General features: G+C 42.9%; 2 protein-coding genes across 2 annotated transcripts; one reads left to right on the top strand and one right to left on the bottom strand.

The window, feature by feature from the left end:
- The first annotated feature begins 1,355 nt into the window (after window positions 1–1,355).
- On the top strand, window positions 1,356–6,443 carry LOC144726337 (alpha-aspartyl dipeptidase-like). The gene is made up of 8 exons (XM_078604960.1): window positions 1,356–1,600; window positions 3,156–3,244; window positions 3,811–3,885; window positions 4,079–4,158; window positions 4,381–4,554; window positions 4,809–4,868; window positions 5,021–5,103; window positions 5,566–6,443. The coding sequence occupies exons 1-8, from the start codon at window positions 1,509–1,511 to the stop codon at window positions 5,627–5,629; spliced, it is 717 nt and encodes a 238-aa protein (XP_078461086.1). The 5' UTR covers window positions 1,356–1,508; the 3' UTR covers window positions 5,630–6,443.
- Window positions 5,564–16,356, bottom strand: LOC144726326 (cyclic nucleotide-binding domain-containing protein 2-like). The gene is made up of 14 exons (XM_078604933.1): window positions 16,083–16,356; window positions 14,793–14,942; window positions 13,872–13,943; window positions 13,170–13,333; window positions 12,324–12,480; window positions 11,555–11,706; window positions 11,078–11,216; window positions 10,463–10,562; window positions 10,247–10,328; window positions 9,702–9,831; window positions 9,413–9,478; window positions 8,686–8,849; window positions 8,216–8,365; window positions 5,564–7,202 (listed from the first exon to the last, which is right to left on the bottom strand). Exons 1-14 carry the CDS (start codon window positions 16,131–16,133, stop codon window positions 6,974–6,976), a joined length of 1,806 nt encoding a protein of 601 aa, XP_078461059.1. The 5' UTR covers window positions 16,134–16,356; the 3' UTR covers window positions 5,564–6,973.
- Window positions 16,357–22,064: the final 5,708 nt, after the last annotated feature.

Raw genomic sequence — 22,064 nt, forward strand, 5'->3', positions numbered from 1 at the left:
CTAACATTCACGATCTCTTTCAACCATTAGCCGCATATTCATTCAAATCTGTGAATGAGTAGACCCGGCATCTGAGGCGTTCATTCATCGAATGAAATTGTCAAATTCGGATAAGTTCACAAGATCGTCCCCGTTCAAATTCATTGCGGTTGTGCACCAGGGATATCTCCATATATATAAAAGGCAAAGTTGTGATTATGTGTGTCTGTTCAAAATGTTTAGCGTACTTCCCGACATGCAACAAACTTGAAATTTGCCATGTGGGTACTTTCCAGACTGTACACCATGCAAAAATTATAAAAATGCACTTTTTTGGGGGGGGGAGCTCAATAATGCATATATTTTTTGCACGGCAAGTGACCTGCGACGTCACATCTGTCACGTGACCCGCGCACGTGGAAGCGCGGCGCATTGTCGTGTAGTGGGTAGCGCGCTGCGCTACGAACCCGGCGACCCGAGTTCGATTCCCGCTCGCGGCCACCACCGGTGACGATTATTTGAACCGGTCCTGGGCCTCTCCTAGGTCGACTCAGCCTCAAACGAGTAACTGCTGTGGTGTGTGAACATCGCCACTGGGCAGACAAAGGCGGCCGGGCGTGGTGGATCCAAGTCCCGGGCGAAGCCGGGTAGTAAAGCTCGTGCTAAATAATTGCACGTTTCTGCTCGTGGGAAAACGAAATACATTTTGCACGTCGTACCGCGAATAACGAGACGCGAGACATGAACGAGACGAGGACCGATTCCTGGATCGCGAAAACGCTCGGGTGGAAGCTTCGTTAACGATTTATTTTTTAAAGGGAACCGAATCCGATTTTCTATTTCTGTTGTAATACATCATCACGCAATGGACCGCATTGATCTCCACTGGACATCTATGGGGGGGGGGGGGGGGGGCGGGGAAGAGCTTCACAGCTCATCGGATTCCTCCAAGATAAAGTTCACATTCCGATTGACAGCAAATCGGAATCGCACAACCCCTTCACATCGAATCGACTCACGGAGGAAGTTTTCGTCCGTCCAAGTTTCAAAGTCTCCTTCCTCCCCCCACCCCACCACCCCCCCCCCCCCCGATGCTTCCGTGCGATGCGCGGCTCATTCTCTACCCGCTGCTGGACGAGGGCATCGCAGGGAGCGCGCCGCGCGGACATCGTGGCCATCCTTGACGGCGCCTGCCGCTACGGGCTGGTGAACGCGGCGCTGATGCTGCTGCTCTCCGCGGCCTTCTCGTACCTCGCGTCCTGCGCCACGGGCGGGTGAACTTTTGAACCCCCGAGGCCCAACTCCGAACCCCCCGGGGTCGTTGGTTGGACCCCCCCCCCCCCCAGGGGTCGTTGGTTGGACCCCATTCCCCCCTCCTCCCCGAGGTCGTTGGTTGAACCCCCCCCCTCCCCCCGGGGTCGTTGGTTGGACCCCATTCCCCCCCTCCCCCCCGAGGTCGTTGGTTGGACCCCCCCCCCCGACCTCCTTTTGCCACACGCTGCCGCCCGCCGCGGATTTCACGGTGAAACATGCGGCGCCTCTTGCTGGTGTCGAACTCGACGCTGCACGGCGGCGGTTACCTGGACCACTGCGAGCAGCAGCTGCGAGACTTCTTGGGGAGGTGAGAAGAAGGGAAGGAGTTGAGACGAGGAGGGTGGATGGATGACGAGAAGCGCCGATTTCGTGCGTTGCCCGTCTCGCACTCTTTTTTTATTTGACACGCTTTTATTATTACATGCTTTTATTTAACTCACTCTGTTGTTGTATCCTCAAATATTGTAACTCAATTTTAACCCACTTCCCAATGTGGTATCGACTGCAAACTTGGTATACTTATGTCATACTGCTCACAATATAAAAAATAAAATATTTTTTTAAAAACATTTTTTATATGTTATGTTTCGGCTTGGGTCTAATTGTCCACGGGAAATTGACGTTGGCTGTAATTGATCAGGGCCCCTTAGGTTATGGCAAGCTTCGTGGCCACTTCCTGGAGTCGTGGAGTTCTTCCATTACGAGTACGATACATTTCATTAAAGCGTGTTTAAAAAAAGTTTTTTTTTAATATTACTTATTATTCTTTGGCACGTTAAAGGCAAAAGGGTGAGCGTCGAGTGGGCGAAATGGATTTGGCTTGAGCTAAATGTTGAATATAGACACCCCCCACCTCCACGAGTCTCCCAACTCATTCTTTTAACGCCTCTCAAGACCCCAAAAATGTCACTTCCTGGCCGGAATCACCAGGGGGACAATACCATTGGCATTGTCATAGCCATACGATTTGACCGCGTATTCTTGTACAGGGTGTTTGAGTTTTCAGGTCCATACACCGTACAGCCGTTTCAATACGGGCTAAGACTTTGTGCTAAGACTTTGTGTTTCCACCTTGTGGATGGGACTTTGTAGGATGAACATTGAGATTTAGAAGGGCACGCGGTGACCAATAAGGTCTGAATTGTTCAATATAAGGTAGGGCACTGATAAGGGGGTTGACAGGTATGGAATAGGATCTCCCGGTGATGATGACGATGATCTTGGAACAAAAGCACTCGAACGTATTCGTCAATAATACAAGTGCGACGTTTCGGGCAACGGCTCTTTCTCACCATAGCACATAACTCGAGAGGCCAGAGGGATATATTTGATATGCGTTGGAGACTGCACTTTACATCGTGGGGCCAAATTAGATTTTTTTAAATTGCACATTGTAAGGTGCTCGGGGAAAGAACACAAAATAGTCAAGTTTCTGCTACCATCCATCTCACTCCTCCTGCACATGACAGGATCTCATCGCGAACATTCTCATGACAATCTTAAATTTTGACATGACATTGACGTGTTTCACAAAAAAGTTGACTTTCACAGATACGTGTTCTGTCTGGCCTGTGTTTTCTTTTCATGGGGAGTGGTTGTGCAGTGGTTAGCACACTGCACGAGGAATCCGGTGACCTGAGTTCGATTCCCATTCACGACCAATCCGATTCTGGGTCTTCCCTCGGTCGACTCAACCTGGTGCGGTGTGTAAATAGCATCACTGGGGAGACAAAGGTGGCCGGGCGTGGTGCTGGCTACGCCATCCCCCTCTGTGTCGCGGAGACCTGAATTGGTCCTCGCTAACAGCACTTCCCGCCAACAGTTTGTTCAAGGCCCTGGCTTTTGTCTCTTTCTGAACGCAGCGCTGTAAGCAGGGTGCTCTTCATTCCGTACGCCCTGCAGGATCACGATGCCTACACCACCACGGCCAGAACAAAATTTCAAAGTTTGGGTCAGTATTTTACCCGCTTGTGCTTTGAACTTCAATGTCCACGTAATGGCTAACGTGCAAGATGATGTGTGTCGAGGTGCAATTTCCACTGTTGTACATTGGTTGGCAGATTAGTTATTTCGATTTGTACTGTAACACCATTTGAAGTACTCAGGAAAAGGTTCTCACCGAGTTGCAGTACTTTTTCAGGAGGGATAATCTTGCTTAGAGCCTTTTGACTAGGTCCGTCATTGGCTTCGTGTGGCAGAAACCGGAGCAGCCGGAAAAAAATACCCACCATGCATAACATAACAATGGTGTACTGGAACTCTGCACAAAATCAAGAATTCCATTCTTTACCACCATCTCCTGGCGGTATCATTGAATTATTTGAATATCGAGTCGGGTAGAAAATGTGTACAGTACTCTTTTTTTTTTATTACAGCAGCTTATGAAGGTGAAATGATAAGAGGGCAACATTTACACATTGTTAAATAAACGTTTCAAACGTAACCAGTGTCAATTGCAGTTGTCATCAACCTCTTATCGTACTGTATGCTGCTGCATGAGGTACATTTGTTTTTCAGGTTACGAAATCGACGGCATTCACAAAGCAGCGGATCCTGTGGAAGCAGTGAAAAATGCCCAAGGCATATTTATAGGTGAGGACGCCACGTTCAGATTGACTTTCTCTGTCAACATAATTGGGACTTGCACAGCCTTTTATTCCAGCGAGCCAAGTTTGGTTGATCTCATCAGTTGCGTCGCATCACTCAGTGCACTTTCAAAGCACTGAGATAAAAAAATAACTCTCAACACGATTCATTTCTTTAAAGCTTGTTTTATCTACTGCAGGTGGAGGAAACACTTTCCGCCTTTTGAAAATGCTATACGACAAAAGACTCGTTGCCGAGATTAGGAAACGTGTCCTTGAGGTACCGTATCGACCCGATTCACTTCGCATCTGTGTTGTTGTGCAACAAACCAAATACATGTGCAATGCTTATTACATCGAGTACTTATTTTTTTGTCAGATTAAATAGAGTTATGTTAAATCATACTTTTATTTTTCCTTCTGATATTTGAGACCTTTAAAACCATAATATTTGAACATTTACTGCACCCTCTTATTCCAGTTGCAATGTTGTCCTCTGCAGGATGGCATTCCCTACATTGGCTCCAGCGCTGGTACAAATGTTGCAACAGTCGGCATCAACACAACCAATGACATGCCCATCGTGTACCCTCCTTCACTCAATGCTCTCGATTTGGTGCCCTTCAACATCAACCCACACTACCTGGACACTGACCTCAACAGCAAGCACATGGGGGTATGTACATGTACAGCCCTTTTATCAATCCAATGCAGGATGAGGGCCTTCCCTTGCCGTGGTGATTATCCTGACCATTATTTATTGAACACGAACCTTCAGCACTAAACTGAGCCCTTGTGGAACGTGAAAGTAAAAAAGTTGTATTTGAGAGATCTTAAAAATTGTATTTCTTCAATTCCAGCAAAATATACATTGTCATATTTTTATTGTTTACCATCAATGGATGTTTTTTTTGTTCTTTTCACCCAAAGGAAACTCGACAGCAGAGAATTGTGCAATATCATGAGGAGCCTGACACCCCACCTGTACTGGTTAGTCCTACATTCATACATCCACACCGGAGTAATAGGCGTGCACCATTACAAATTACGGTGATTAAACACATTTGTATAGCTGTTACATTGATGATTATTGAATTGGTGGCAATCTCAGAATGATTAACATTTGTAATGTCTTATCACAGGCTTTGCGTGAAGGTTGCATGTTGCTCGTGGAGGGTGACAAAGCCACACTGCTCGGCTGTACTAAAGCACGACTTTTTTTAAGGTGATGTATAAGGACAGGGTCCTGTAGGGCATGAGTGGGAAATCCTACAACCCACAAACCAAATTTGGCTCGTGGCTTAATTCCATATGGCCTATGGCGACAAGTGGCTGATTACTTCAAAACAGCCAGAAAAAGCTATATATCCCATCACTACAAGCATCGTGACCAAACTAAACTGGTATGAGAGGGTGACTTTTCAATCTGGCAAAACTTGTTTTTATAATTTTAGTATGCTCAGTCACATATTACTTTAAGGGCATCTTGCATTGACAGAGGTGACTCAGGTGTGTGTTAATGTGTAGCCTGCCAAAGGTATTTGGAAGTTCTATTTGGCCCCAAGTAAGGAAAGCATTTCCCAGCAGTCACTTCTATTGAGCAGTATGCAAGGGAAACATGTGCCAAATGTATTACAATAGATATTGACTCATTGTATTAAATATTCATTTTTTTTCTTGTATCCAGATCGAAGGAACCCACAGAGCATGATGTTGGCACAGACTTCAGCTTCCTGCTGGCCCATAAATGAGCATTGCATCCCTTCTCTGAAAACATCACTGCTTTCATAACTCTCCATCAATTATCCGACAGGAACAATCCAACCAGTGTCACACTATGCATAGCCAGTATCAAATCATCTATGCCGTAAGATACAATTAAAGTAGGCTGCAGTTTCCACTTGTGTAGTTTCTCGGTTGTTTATGCTAATGGTGTTAACATTTATTTTGAAATGAAATTCATCAACCAATCTTGAATTGCTATATTTTTGGAGTTTAAGGAATGTTCATTGCTAAACACTATAATTATAATTTTTTCAATACGTTATTTTGAAACTAATACGTTTATTGCTGTACAGCAGTTTTCACCAAAATGAGATCGTTGTATTCAAAGGCTGTATACGGATGTTATACGTGGTCTAATACTTAAAACATACATTGAAACAACGTACAATTATAGTTTTTACATCCTTGACATTATTTACATATGACATACACCTTTTAGACTTAAATTCATGTTTAATAACTCTCAAATCAATGTTTATTAATGTTTATACTGATTTTGGACACAAGCACAGTAAAACGTTCATATTCCAAAGAAAGCAAAAATGAGTGAACATTCTGTGTAGTTTCAGCAGATTTGTAACTGTTTACAGTTGAGTTGCAAGTCCAAATTATCTAAATAATGCATGTGGCAACAAGCACTTTCTTAAAAAAATTAATTCACATAAATTACAGTGCATTCCGAATTGATTAAAGTGTATTCTCTATAACTTGGTGAATGGAAATGTGGTATCATGCGACGATTCTTTCATTCTTGTGAAATAAAATGTACAATTTTAAAAAGTACTTGTTTTTCATGGGTTGAGTGTGTTACAGTATACAACGTTGTTGATGTGGAACCCCAAATGTTCCTTCAGTAACTGGTTCATGGTCTGTGTATTTTTAGTTGAATATTAACTAGTATGTAGTTCAATACAACTATAGCAACGCCGAATGAATGTAGAGTCATACATGTAAATGAAGACCATAATACACGAAAGAAGGCATAAATAACGAAACGGTTAATTTATAGTAGCCACGTGCTGGATGGGTTATTGCATTGCAGGATCTTTAGAGAGTGGCATTTTGGGGAGGCATTTATCGAGCAGTGGATTGACCAATACTGATGAAGAATTTCATAAATGGCCAATTCCACGAAGTAAATCACAAGAACAAGGTAGGTGTTAGGATACAGCAGATACAACTCTCAAACATGTAAATGTAATTATCAGGATTCTGTGACCCTTGCTGTAATTCCGTTGCTGTATAGTCCATATCCCAATATTTGGTGAGCAGTACGTTCATGTAAGATTAATATATAACAGTAGTATACTCTATCTATAGTTGGGGCCTTTGACGAGTATGCTGTGAATGAGCCTGGGACCGTGTCGTTTTGACCCGGCATCTGGAACCTCTTCAGCTGTTTCCAGTCGCATTTCTCTTCTGCCCCCAGCCTGAGCGGATAGGAGGTCGCCGACAGTGGACCGAGCCATCCACACTCTCTTTCCACTGTCGAGTGGCGAGCCAAGCTCCATTATTCCAGCACTCTCTGCATCCCACTCGCTGCACGCATAATATTTCTTAATTATTTTTCTGCTTGCTTTTAAGAAACATTTTAAAATAGTGTTTTGAATCTGTTTTTAATACACATTTTTTTTGTAAATTGATACACATGAGATATTAGGAGTTAAAATAAAATGCTACTAAACTATAAACCAATTGGAATTTTATCAGGTAAGGCCCACTTGGCTATACAGCTCTTTTTCAGAAGCGATCTGGCCACAAATGATAGCTCAACGAAGTGGCTTATGTGGAAATGTATTGCAGCCAAATACTATAAACGCATGTTTCTAAATGTGGAAAAAAACGAAGACCCGGAGAAAAATTCACACGGCCACGGGGAGGACATGCAAACTCCAATTATCCAGTTGTCAGGGTTGGGAGCGAATCTGCGATCTGTACACCAGGCAAAGTATTTATGCCACCATGCTGCCCAGATACATTAAATTCAGTATTACTGCACCTATTTTGTAAGGCAGCCATTGGTGGATGTTTAATCAAATCAGTAGTTTCGACTTCAGCAATTGAAACTTGCATAAGTCGATGCATGTATGTCTGCTGTGCTTTTTTCATTCTGTACTACTAAGAATCACTTGATAATAAAAAAAAAATCTAAAAAAGATCTGCCCTATAGCAAAACCAATGAACAACTGCTGACTGTTTTGCACAGCCATATTCACAAGCAAACTGGAGGCTCCCTTAATGAGCTGGGTGCCCAGGTTGCCAGTAATTTGACCCTCATGCACTGAATATAAAAGAGTTATGTTAACATGGGATTTTCAATCAAGTCTTAATATTAAAAAAAAATTTGTTTCGTAGAATTCTGGCTGTCAGGCATATAAACATTTTCAAGCCCACAAAACACACATTGAATCACGTGTGTAAAGAATTAATGTTTTTTTTTTAAATAAGTTGTAAGTGGTTCACGCACCCCTGCAGCCGGTAGTCATGCTACCATCATTTATCGTGACCTTGAATAAGCATGAAGTGTCGGAAATGCAAATAAGAGCACTTACGAATACAGATCTTTGTGGCGAGCATCCTCTTTCTTGCTGGCCCTCAGCCTCCAGTCACTTTTACCTCCCTTGGCAGCTGCCCACGCAAGCTCACGCTTGTAGAGCTTCCATTGATTCTGCTCTAAGAATATCTGGCAAAGAGCATCATCCCTAGATACACAGCACACAGGCAGACAGGCCCTTTGTTACTGACAACCCTATTTGTTGGTGATATTGTTTTAGCAACACACTTTAATTTGTATTTCCTCAAACCCTTAACACACAGCACCAATGTATATCTTTGGGTTGGGCACACTGCAAGGTTGCCACCTCTAATGTACAAAAAAATCAGGACATAGCATGCATCGTCTTGAGTGTTATATAACTGTGCAACGAACAAAAACTGACACTTTTACAACTACCTTAAAGAAGAATATAATCTTGGGAAAACCAGGACAGGTGGCCACCCTATGCACAATGTGGCATCTTACTTTGGGTATGGTTCGCTTTGCTTTTTCAACTCCTTCAAGGTGGCGTCGTTCATGAGCTCGCCGAACTTGTCCAGCCTGACACGCAGGACTTTTGCCCCTTGGCTGGTGATCACCATCGGTCGGCCGTCTCTGTGGAACTCCGGAACGAGGAACTGCTTCAAGCCCTGCTGACAAACACGACGCTCTCCGTACATACGGCATTTACAAACCTCGACCTCATTCCTGCCCAAGTGTCTTTTTGGCAATTGATGTCCTCGAATAATGCACCGTAGGTCTTTATTATTACATTGCCTTGTCCAGTGTGGCGTGCATTGTTGAGCTCTGAAACTAATTTATTTTTTTATTCCTGAGTTGATTATCCACGCGAGTGTTTTGTGTATGGAGGAAGAGGTTTAGATGAGGTTTAGGCCTGCATAGTAAAGATTGTGCCTGAGCCATGTTTTGTTGTTGTAAATACAATCTGCCTGGGAGTTAATTATGGCCTTGGAAGTAATTTGGGAAGTGTAATGAGACATACCTATTATACATGTTCTTAAAATACTAGAGCATAACTCTTCAGGCATTGCCTGTGGAAAAACAATTGATTGAAGTGATTTCTTAGGTACTCAGTGCAGGATTCTTCCCTCACTTTGCAGTACAAACTAATTGTAAATATATTTTTTTGTGTAAAATCAAAAATTAAACAGAATGTTAACGCGTGGTGGAAATAAACATCTGCCATCCCTACCGTCTCTTTCACGAGCTTTCCGTCTTTCTCCAGGATGTCTTCAAGTACGTTCATGTTGACACCTTTCTGTAAAGTTTTACAGGATTAATGTACAGTAATGATATGAAACAGACCTAATGTGTGTGGGAAAAGGTGTATTTGTTTCCCCCCAAAACAAAGGTCAGGTGCAAATATCAATGTGCTAACAAAATGAATGGATAAACATTGCGTTCGCCCAAGAAAAACACTTGCATTACGCGTGCACCAAGTAGCGAATGCGACAAATTAACTCATCGGTTTCCGTGCTTACAAAGTACTGCCCAGGCCGAATTGCATCCACTCTGATGTAAACAGCTGCCTTGTAGTCATCCAATAATGTAGCAGGTGGCTGGGGGCTGCTGGGGCCATACCCAACACTCTTTAGAGACAACCTTCTGGGTCTGCAAAAAATAAACAGAAGGCCATTACGTTTCTGAGCATCTGCACCTGACAGGTTTAATGCTGGGTTCGTATTAATGGTGTTTGCGTTCACTGTTTTACTTGTCTGTTCAATGACCTGTAACCTTTCAGTGATAACACTGTACTTTAAATTCTCATCACTGCTACTACTTTGTCTTGTCTTGGTGGAGTTTGTGAATGGTCCCTTTATTCTGCAGTAATGTTTGCTTGGGGAGAGGAGGGTGAGAGAAGTTTAAATCTATTTCTTTTTAAGCTTTCACTCCTTTTGATACATTACAATTAAATATCGCCAGCGGCATTTACATGTCACTGGATTTTATCACTCAAAACAACGTGGCATTACACTGAAGAGGTTGGTAAATCTAGAGAACAGGAATATCTTATTAAAAGACTGACTCATCTTCATCTCCAGAACCAGGCTCCTTATACTCATTTCGGTATCCATCCCTCAGCATTGACCTGGTATCCATATAGATATCTGTGGACGTATAGATAAACATGGGAAATAAGTTTTACAGTTAACAAGTTAAGTGAGCAAGACTTTGTTTGACTAATTGTATTTTATCTGACTTTAAAAAGATGCATCATGTAAGTAAACATTAAAATGCGTACCAGCGATGTTCTTCTCCTGTATTTTGACCTGCTGCTGTAGCCAGTCGTGGTAGCTGGGACATGCACCCAGGTCAACTAAACGCAAGACATCGCAGCAGCCCTGAAGAAACAGATGAGAAGGGTGGCAGGGGTGCTTAGGCACAATAGCATCATTCAAATTTGACTGGGCATGTACACTGCTATTAGTTGATAAAATCACATGAATAATAAAAAACAACCCTTTGTCAATCCACCGCTTGATGAAGGCTTATCCATGCCGTGTAAGTAATAGGGATTATTTAGACAACATTGCTCGGTCAGTGTGGGTTGATAAAGGGGGGACCCAAAGTCCGTTTAGGTTTTCATTTGCCATTGTCAGCTGTAGCCAGGAAATGAACACAACTCATCAGGTTCATAGTGCAGTGTTAATAAATAATATTAACACTGCCCACATGTTAGGGTTTTTATGCTCACTTTTACATAAAGACCATGTACATTTATGTGATAAAGTATATGGCTGTACACAAATGTGATATTGTACGAGATTATATTACAATTTAAGTCACTTATGCTCAAAAAATCACTCGCAATTGTTTCACTGCCAATAAAGATTTGCCCAACCATAAACAACGCTACCTTGATTACAAAGATGATGCTCTTTGTTTCGCTGGTGTCGCCAGTCACCACCTGTCCATGGTTGAACTCCTCGATCTTGCAGTGGTCGGCCATCGTTTCCAGTGATTCGTCCGACCACGTGGAGAAGAGCTCCAACGATCTGCACATGACGAGACCGAAATGCAGCCTACTTACTTACGCTGAATTTGAAACACAATCCATATAATTGACCAAATATTATAAATACACTAATGCAATGGTCTTCAACCGTTTTGGTATGGTAGCCACCACCCACACCCCGTCATCCAGATCACTGGTTCTCGTGCCCCCCCCCCCCCAACCATTACAGCGTTAAAAAACGATTTGTTTCATGTTGTGTATTAGTAAGTTTTGTCACGACAAATGATGGCACGGTATCCGTACAGCAGCTCCCCCATCAGTGATGTGTAGCAAGGGATGCATTTTAAGGAAATCTTAAATAAAATGTAAACAAATTACCTAAAAAAGTTGTACCGATACTGAAACTCCTTTCTGAGCTCCTGGTCCAACTTATACGCGAAGAAATCTTCCTTGTCGACGACCAGCAGCTCGGTCTCCTCCATGCACACGATGGTGGCGTTCCTGCTCAGGTCCTTCAGAAGGGCGATCTCCTGTGTTGTAGTGACACAGGATGCTTTGTCAGCACAGGAGAGTGAGGACGACATTCAGGAAGTGCACAGAATAATTCCTTGCATTGACCTTTGTTATTCAATTATGGGGTGGTGGTGGTGCAGTGGACCCTGCGCTGTGCTATAAACCCTGTGACCTGAATTTGATGGATAATATCAGTGGCAAGTAATATCTGCACTGGTCCTGGACACACCCTTCACCAGTGTGGTGAAGTATGGCAAAACAGCCTCCGTGGCTGATACAGCACGGGGAGTCTATCCAGTAAATAATGGACAAAGAGCTGTGGACTATACAATTATTTTAAAATGAAATGCTGCATGTTGGCATTATATATCCTAAGAAAATTCTGGTACACGTGTGTGCCATGCTAGACCTTGGCTGCATGTTTAAAGTTGCTTACTACACGTTCCCACAATCCAGAGCGGATTTGTGTTGCTTGCCTCCCACGGTGAATGTCTATCTCGCATCATCATCATTATCATCGCTGACGATTGATGCACATGGCCGCTGACTTCCACGTATTACAATCTTCCTCATGAACAGTTTTTTTCGAACCGGTGGGACAATGTGAGCAGTCGGACGGGCAGACTCGACGAACCCCGAAGCCAGCCCCCTTGCGCAGGAGAATTGGCTCGGGGTCGATGAACGCGCTGCTGCCATCGTTGTCTTTGGTCACGGCCACGAGCCCCGAAAACACGAAGTAAAAGCGCCGCCCGTAGTGGCCCTTTTTAACGATCACGCGCCGCCTTCCAAACCTGCATAGCAATGTTGTGAGGTTAGAACACAGGGTGTGATAAAGAAGCTTAAATCTAGGTTGCACATTTGCTTTATTAACTCATCATGCAAATTGGAGATGTTTTTATGCTATTCGGATGCTAAAAAAACTTTTAGTTATGAACAACCTTCAGTGTCTCACAATAGCGCGTCTCTTGCCAAACCGGATAGAATGAAATAAGAGTATATATTGCACGATATTTAGAAAGTGATGAAACAAATACTTTTATGTTCTTAGCAAACTGTTCATAACCAGGGCCTATTTTCCCACTGAATATTTTCAGGGTCGTTGGTAGACTAAAGTAGACACGTGACAAGTAACCACAGCCATAGCGAGAGGAATACTGGATGTGATGTGTGCCAGTGGTGGAAATATTTTCCCGGTTTCCAACCTGGAGAGATTTGGCTGAAATGATTCCCTGTTCATAACCAATGTTAAATAATCAAGTTATTTGGCCACAAGCCTTAATTAACCAAACGTTTTTAAACTCCCGCCTGAACAAGAGTTTACTTGCCCACTTGTACAACATTCCACCAAAAAATTGATATTCAATAGTAAATGCATAAGTTCATTATTTGAGTGAAAGCAACAATAATTGAGCTCATGTTATTCGGTCCGAAGGCTCCTGCTGTCGATGCAGGTGTTGTGCAGCCCTGGCAAGGCCCCTACTTTTCGTAGCGAACGACACCGGCCAGCATGAGCTGCAGGTGCGCAGTGTATCGGCGGAAGCTGCTCAGGCCACGCAGCAGCCCTCGCAAGAAGATAACTTCTGTGTCCGAGCGCTCGCCGGGTGGCTTAAGGGCCGCACGCACCGCCTTCTCTGGGAGTGTGAACTGAAACACGAGACAAATACGAAGCAATCCAGAACGACGTGAAAAAAAACTTCGAGTTGAAAAATACAAGGTACAGGAGAATCCTTTTCTGCGACTCTATTACACCTGACTCCTATTATCTGTGGGGAGCTGTAGGGTCTGCAAGACTTCATTATTGATGGCCCTATACTTCATAGTATCCGCAAATGTTTACCTATGGATAAGTGGAGTCAATTTTCAGTATTGGTCCCCCACATTAATGTAATTTAGAGTGATATTGTATTAAACTGTACTTTCAAACATTATAACCATGATTGACAATGTAAATATTCAATTACAGACGTCTAACAGTGACCTTTCCAATAAAACTTAACATTAGGTTGATGTATACTTTTTCATAATCTATGTGCATGCAGTATCACAGTCATGTATGTGTCACTGGTAGCTATTCATTATGGGAAATATTTTTTCCCGTATGTGAGGCCAATTTAAGACAAGTTTAAAGGTAATACTGTAGATGAAAACCTTTGTTAAACACTGCAACATATATCTTACAAACCTCATAAAGACTTTTGAAATTGTTTGGATCAAACAGCAAATCATCTCCAGATACATCTTGCTCTTCAGGTGTCTGGAGAGCCAACAGAAGCCATGGGGAAGAGATGTGGTAACAATCATTAATAACACAATCTACCCGAACTGTTTGTTATTATTTAATATTTTTTAGGGTGGCCATACGTTTTTCACCCTTTGTTAAGTAATTGTGAATCGACCTAGGTATTTCTCATAGCACAGTTCACTAAATCGCGTGTAAACATCTCAGTGTCTACCCTTGTCATGTGCAACGAGCACAGAGGCACTTCGAGAAATGGATGCAACAGTACATAACAGAAGCATTCGAAACAATCACACCTAAGACGTGGATTGTTGAACACCTGGGATTCTCTGAAATCTTAATACGAAGAGTCTTGCCAGCACAGACATGCGGAGGTTAAGAGGTGTGAACAATCAATCTCGGATGATAAAATCCTTATTCCACCAAGTGTTTGTATAGTTTCATCGACCTAGCTAAAATTGGTGTCTCAATATGAATAAATTAATTACACCTTTAGGAGCTCCTTGCACAATTGTTCATGCAACTATGAAAATCTTCCACGCATCACAAGTGCTGTTATGTAAGTTTTGGCACTGTGTATCCATTTATCCATATTTGTTTTTGATTAGGCCACATGGTAGTTTTATGCCATCATTAGTGTTATTAACCCTTGCAAGATGGTCACATTCTCAAATATATGACTTATTCGTGCCAATGTATTGTTCAAAGTCTGACCAATAAAGCTCCTCGCCATTGGCTTAAGACTTTTCAGGACTGATCTTAACATGACGCATAGGACGTTTCGCTCAAACTCATTTGACTTTCGTCAGGTAGTGATACTCGTAAATACCGTATACCTCCCCGTAGAGATCAGTGTATGTATACCTTGTTTATTTTGTAGGCGGATGGCTTTCCTGCACACGACGCATCCACCGCCTCGTACGTGAGCAAGGCGCTATTGCTGCTGCGGAAGAGTCGGCACACCTGGGACAGCACACACACCTGGCGTGCCACCTTCCATAGCTGCGTTGCCCGCTGACGCACACACACACACACAAAAACACCGCAGAAACGTTATCACCACACCAACATTCACTGTGTTGTGTTCGATTCCCAGTCACGGTTAAAATCAGTGGCGAGTGATGTCTGAACCGGCCCTCGATCCCGTTCTATACCAACCCACGATGATCAGATTGGTGAAGTATGGTCAAACAACTCTCATGGCCTGGGAAGGTCTTCATTCAGCATTTTATTGATTGCAAATAAGCATTCACTAATGTAGCAGCTGTCCCGCACCAAAAAAAAATCTGAAAACATTCAATAAAAGACAACACTATAATGCGCAGCAATTGCTGGTAAATTTCTAATAATTATTGTAGTAATTTCTACTGTTGCAGTGTGAGTGGCTATCTGCCATTCACCTCCGAATGGAATGGAAAACGAACATATTGTGTGAAACAAGTGAATATCATCAACTGGAAAGCATAACTTCATTCAAAAGAAGCATCGCTGTGTTTGATTAGTTATGTTTACTTTTTGGCAATGCTGTGTATGTAACGAATGTATTTAACATGTCCCGCATTATCAACATTAAACACTTTACATTCTTATTTAAAGCTTACGTGACTGCAGGGATTCATATTATTTATGATTTTATTGTTTCCCTTCTACGTGATTTTACCGAAAGAACCAATAATATTAAACACGTTATACAGGTAGGAACAATGTTCCACACTGCCCACCAGGTAGGAGTTGTCTGGCTGTCGTGCACGAATGCGCTGTCCAACCAAGTTCCTACCTGCCCACTCCGAAGGAACGTGTTTTAATGTTGCCGATAAATGAGGATATTATGAAATATATTGCGGAAAATCAAACATATGCACAAAATATATCAACGCTAACAACAAATATTGTGCCAGGAAGGCTGTTATTTTTGACATTTAACGACTCGTCATGAAACGACCGACAGTTAAAAGTATTTTATCTTGTCCACCAAGTTATTAGAAATAACATTTAACTTGTAAATTCAACACGAGACTTTATCATCCACAAACATGCAAAGTGGCGTATTGTATGTCTAGGTTTTTTTATTTTCTTTTAACCGATCTACGTGACTTTACCGAAAGACACAAATAATATGAGTAAGTCTATTTTTAGTTTTAATGTATACTATACCTTGCTGTGCTCTTGCTCAAGTACAACAGGGCCACGCCTGAGCTTCAACATCAATGCTGATATTCAACACACGGTTTAAGTCCTCGGTAATGTCCGTTTTCTAGCGTCCAAGGAGAATTAAAGTCCTGGCTTGCTCAGTTTAAATATATTCTAAACTCCGAACGCCACACACAACCGCTTCGCAGTGACAAAAGATGTGTTGTCTACTACTAGCGGTACAACACAGCAGTGTGTAAAACGTACTTGTGCTAACACAAACACTGTGGCGGTCGGTCGTCACAGTGAAACCCCTTAGATTCAACAAAGAAAACAGATTTAATTGACTAGAGACGCATTAATCATTAACGGACCGCAGCGAGTGTGCGCCGTGCGATTTGTCACGGATTTATTTTTACAGCAAATACGAAAAAGGTTAACTCTAGGTTTTACTGCCGAGGCGGGTAATAAAACATTACCATAACCCAACACATTTATGTACACTTAGCCAAATACATAATCATCCTTGCTATGTCTGTTCTCATGTTATGCGGAGGGAGAAACATGGGAAGAAGGCATTATTGTTGTCTACTTATTAACTTGCAACTTATATTCTCCACAACAAAGCCAATTATTGTTTTGATGTCGACCGAATACAAACTGGGAAATAAAAATAGTGTTCATGAAGAGGTATATACTGCATATATAATTGCAGTACTCATCCGTTTATTTATATTAAGCTATCCCCCTCGTTTTGTGTTAGCAATGTTCGACTATTGCATCTAAAAGTAACGCAGTTCGGTTTTAATGTTTTTTTATAGAAATTTTTTATAAAATAACACCGAGCGAATAGAGCACTATACTGACAATTACGAAATTATTTAAGAGGTCTAAATCACAATGCCAAGCATATGCTGCTGTTTGCTTCTCAATGTTGTAATTTAATGAACGAAACACGCAGTGTACTCTCAGTGATTGTAAAATAATGCACGTATAAAGGACATCTTAAACGATTTATAACGGAACTGATGTATACAAAAAAATATAATAAAGTCTGGCTGGAATAACATTACGGTATTTAGTCAAGAAAGCGGCATTTTACATTATGACAGTGAAAACGGTCCTATTGATATTCACAATTGACAGTTGTACAGAATGGAAGCTAGACCAATGTTTTGGTCCAACGAAATATTTTATTGTGAACTAGTGTAATTGCCCGTCACATGATAGGTTCACAAAAAATATTTAATTAATTTATTGAATACAAAAAATGCTCTACATGTCACATTTGGTGTATATTTTTGGAGAAAATGTATTATTCTTGTCACAAAGTAATACTAAGTTACCATTTTAATAATAAGCCTTTTATGAAAAAAAAAACATTTAAAATGGCATGAAAATCCACGCAGCCTACCCATCATTACACACAAGGTACATAGTGTCAGGCGTTAGGCACATATGGGGCCGTCCATAAATTACGTCACGCACCTGGGGGGGGGGGGGTCAGACATTTGTGACAATGCGTGACGAGGGGGGGGGATTAATGTGACGTCACATCAAAATGCGCAACTTTAAATAAATATATAAATATTTTTACAACACTAATTGCTATAACAACACTCCTACAACATCAGAGTGCAGCGCCACATTAAATACGCACTACATGACAATAGTTTAAAGCGATTTGAAGCATGTTTTATTTTCAAAATGGAAATATGACGTCATATTTGAGGGGGGTCTGACTTTTTGTGACGCCGTGTGACGATGGGGGGGGGGGGGGTAAAAATCGTCCAAAATCGCGTGACGTCATTTATGGACGGCCCCTATCACCAAAACTATATGTATCATTTGCACTGGCCAACTCACTTAGAGTAACAGCTTAAAGTTCAACTTTATCATTAGGACATGCCTCGGCTTTGATGATACTAATAATAACGATCTTTGCATTTGTATGGTGCTTAAATGCATCGACATTTCAAAGTGCTTTGAGCTGGAATACAGCCAGAAACCCACGCCAACTATTTCCCAAGCTCTGTGATCTGCCAGTAGTGGGACATGCCATGTATACTGTAGTCCCAATTGACTAATGATGATACTCAAGAGTTGTGATCAGCTAATCGGGAATCATTTCGTAATACGATCTGTAAACTAATATGTAAAATCGAACTCAACAACATATTTTGATTTAAAGCTTTCGTGACTGCAGGGATTCATATTCTTGGTTATTTCGGTAAAGTCACGAAGAAAAAAAATAGAAAACAATAAAATATGTTTTATTTATTTTACTATTTCCCTTCTACGTGACTTTACCGAAAGAACCAAGAATATCAACAATATATATTTTTAGATTTGTAAAACCCTTTCTTTTTATCGTGTTACGTCAATCTGATATGATTGACACGTGCAACCACAACGCATTGTTCTGAGCCAGAACCTTTCCAGAGCATGCGGCTGCAGCGTTAAACCCTCCATCATCTGCAGCAGCACATCTTGACTTGCATCAACATGCAGAATGGCTTGAATATGACTGTTTTACTGCAGCAGTACTGTCCTCTGCACCACTACGTTATATAAGTCTGAAACTACTGCTGCTGTTCTAAGAATTCCGTCACTGGGGAAAGAATCTCAACATTAGAGTCTCAACAGAGCGCCTTCTCCACAGATGCTGGCAGGCCGATTTCTGATTAATGATGTAGCACTCATTGAGTCACTCCTGTTACAAACGTACGGCGGTCAAGTCGCCTCTTCTCTCGCGACTATCATGGAACATTTCCGATGAACTTCACCTATTGATTCCTCCACCCGTGCTGAGAGCTGGGTCTACAGAATGACTGTTTTCCCCATCCATACTGTGTTCAACAAATCACACTGCAGGTCAAACCACTTCTCTTTCTGTTTCTCTCTTGGCACTGCTCAGTAAACATTAACTTATCAAGATTCAAGAGTGTTATGCTAATGTAACAGAACATCGAACTGACTTTAGAACGAACCAATATTTTGCGTGACTGTCCCTGGTGGTCGATTGTCCACCCTTCTACAATACAGGACTACACGTGTCTGCCCCCTAGTGGTCACTCTTGTACACTACTACACGTGTCTGCCCCCTAGTGTTCACCCTTGTACACTACTACACGTGTCTGCCCCCTAGTCCACTACTACACGTGTCTGCCCCCTAGTGTTCACCCTTGTACACTACTACACGTGTCTGCCCCCTAGTCCACTACAACACGTGTCTGCCCCCTAGTGTTCACCCTTGTACAATACTACACGTGTCTGCCCCCTAGTCCACTACAACACGTGTCTGCCCCCTAGTGGTCACTCTTGTACACTACTACACGTGTCTGCTCCCTAGTGTTCACCCTTGTACACTACTACACGTGTCTGCCCCTAGTGTTCACCCTTGTACACTACTACACGTGGGCTGCCCCCTAGTGTTCACCCTTGTACACTACAACATGTGTCTGCCCCCTAGTGGTCACTCTTGTACACTACTACACGTGACTGCCCCTAGTGTGTTCACCCTTGTACACTACTACACGTGTCTGCCCCCTAGTGGTCAACCTTGTACACTACTACATGTGACTGCCCCTAGTGTTCACCCTTGTACACTACTACACGTGTCTGCCTCTAGTGGTCACTCTTGTACACTACTACACGTGTCTGCTCCCTAGTGTTCATCCTTGTACACTACTACACGTGTTTGCTCCCTAGTGGTCACTCTTGTACACTCCTACACGTGTCTGCCTCTAGTGTTCACCCTTGTACACTACTACACGTGTCTGCCCCCTAGTGTTCATCCTTGTACACTACTACACGTGACTGCCCCTAGTGTTCACCCTTGTACACTACTACACGTGTCTGCCCTCCTAGTGGTCACTCTTGTACACTACTACACGTGTCTGCCCCCCAGTGTTCACTCTTGTACACTAATACACGTGTCTGCCCCCCTAGTGGTCACTCTTGTACACTACAACACGTGTCTGCCCCCTAGTGGTCACCCTTGTACACTACTACACGTGTCTGCCCCCTAGTGGTCACCCTTGTACACCACTACACGTGTCTGACCCCTAGTGTTCACTCTTGTACACTACAACACGTGTCTGCCCCCTTAGTGGTCACTCTTGTACACTACTACACGTGTCTGCCCCCTAGTGGTCACTCTTGTACACTACTACACGTGTCTGCCCCCCTAGTGGTCACTCTTGTACACTACTACACGTGTCTGCCCCCTAGTGGTCACCCTTGTACACCACTACACGTGTCTGACCTCTAGTGTTCACTCTTGTACACTACAACACGTGTCTGCCCCCTAGTGTTCACTCTTGTACACTACTACACGTGACTGACCCCTAGTGGTCACCCTTGTACACTACAACACGTGTCTGCCCCCTAGTGGTCACCCTTGTACACCACTACACGTATTCTTAGGGTTTTTTCGGTAAAGTCACGTAGGTAAAACATCAAAATTAATGAAAATAAAATAAAATAAAAATAAAAATCACGACGTTTCGGAGGCAACACAAGTCTCCGTCATCAGGTGGGACCGTCACAGCCGAATTATCTGCATCAAGTGAGGCAATGATTCAAGAAGTAATCCCTTATAAGCAAGTTGAAGGGGGGAGGAGAGGGGGGGGAGCTCATCAGAATGTGGTAGCCAATGAATGGAACGTATCGGGAGGGAGGGGGGCGGGGCTCAAAGACAGCACGGAATGCTAAGTACAACGCATCGGGAGGGGGAGGGGGGGGGAGCGGGGCCAAAACAATGGACGACGGCTTGGACGCGGTTGCTGCTGCACACGCCAACACAATGGACAGAGAGGGGGGAGGGGAGGTCTGATACACATGATAGACAAAAGAACGAAAATGCCCATGTTTATACCAATGCTGGCTGAACAATGAAGAGAGCACTGCCAAAAAATAACTGGGGATGTTAACACTCGGTAAAGTAAAGTAAAATAGTGCCTGTCAGATAAGATGGTCCAAAAAAGTGCAATTAAGTCTTTTTTGCGCGGTTGATAACATCTTTCCAATGATTACTAAGTTTGTACCCATCATCACGGTTGAAATTATGTCTGTGTTTGTATATTTGTATGGCTTCGTGTACAAACCTTTGATGGTAGCCGGGAGGTTTGCAGAGAACCTTGGTCTCGGAAAAGACAATTTCATGAGAGCCCACCGAGTTGTAGCAATGATCGGCCACGGCAGAAGAATCAGTTCTGCCGTGTTTCAGATCTGACTTGTGCTCGCGGACACGATCAGAAACATGACGTTTCGTTTCTCCAATGTAGCAATCACCACAAATGCAACTCAATTTGTAGACTCCAGGATACTGTAAGTCAGGAACGACATCCTTCACAGATGGAATCAGATCACGGATTTTATGCACTGTACTGAATCGGACTTGGATCTTATGTTTGTTTAGAATTTTGGAGATCTTTTTGGTCACGCCTGCTATGTATGGTAATGTGATGGTTTTGGTCGGAGTTTCAAGTGGCTGTTTCTGTGTGGTGGGAGAGACAGCTTGGCGGATAGTACGGTCAGAGTATCCGTTCATCCTGAGGGCCCGATGTACATGTCTTAATTCACCGGTCAGGTGGTGTTTGTCAGAAATGCCATGGGCTCTGTGGTATAGCGTTTTGATGAGAGAATTCTTTTGAGATGGGTGGTGGTGGGAATCCGGTTTCAAGTAGGAATCTGTGTGGGTGGCTTTCCTGTAGACAGAATGTCCCAAGGATCCGTCAGGCCTCCTCTCAAACAGAATATCCAAGAATGGTAGTTTACCGTCTTTCTCCACTTCCATGGTGAATCTGATGGATGGGTGTCTAGAATTGATGTGGTCCAAGAAGTGGTTCAATGCTGGGAGGCCTTGTGGCCAGATGACGAAAGTGTCATCCACATACCTCTCTAACAGGGCAGAACTGATTCTTCTGCCGTTGCCGATCATTGCTACAACTCGGTGGGCTCTCATGAAATTGTCTTTTCCGAGACCAAGGTTCTCTGCAAACC

Source organism: Lampetra planeri, chromosome 2 (assembly GCF_965212315.1).
Source record: "Lampetra planeri chromosome 2, kcLamPlan1.2.h2, whole genome shotgun sequence".
Classification (NCBI taxonomy): Eukaryota; Metazoa; Chordata; class Hyperoartia; order Petromyzontiformes; family Petromyzontidae; genus Lampetra; species Lampetra planeri.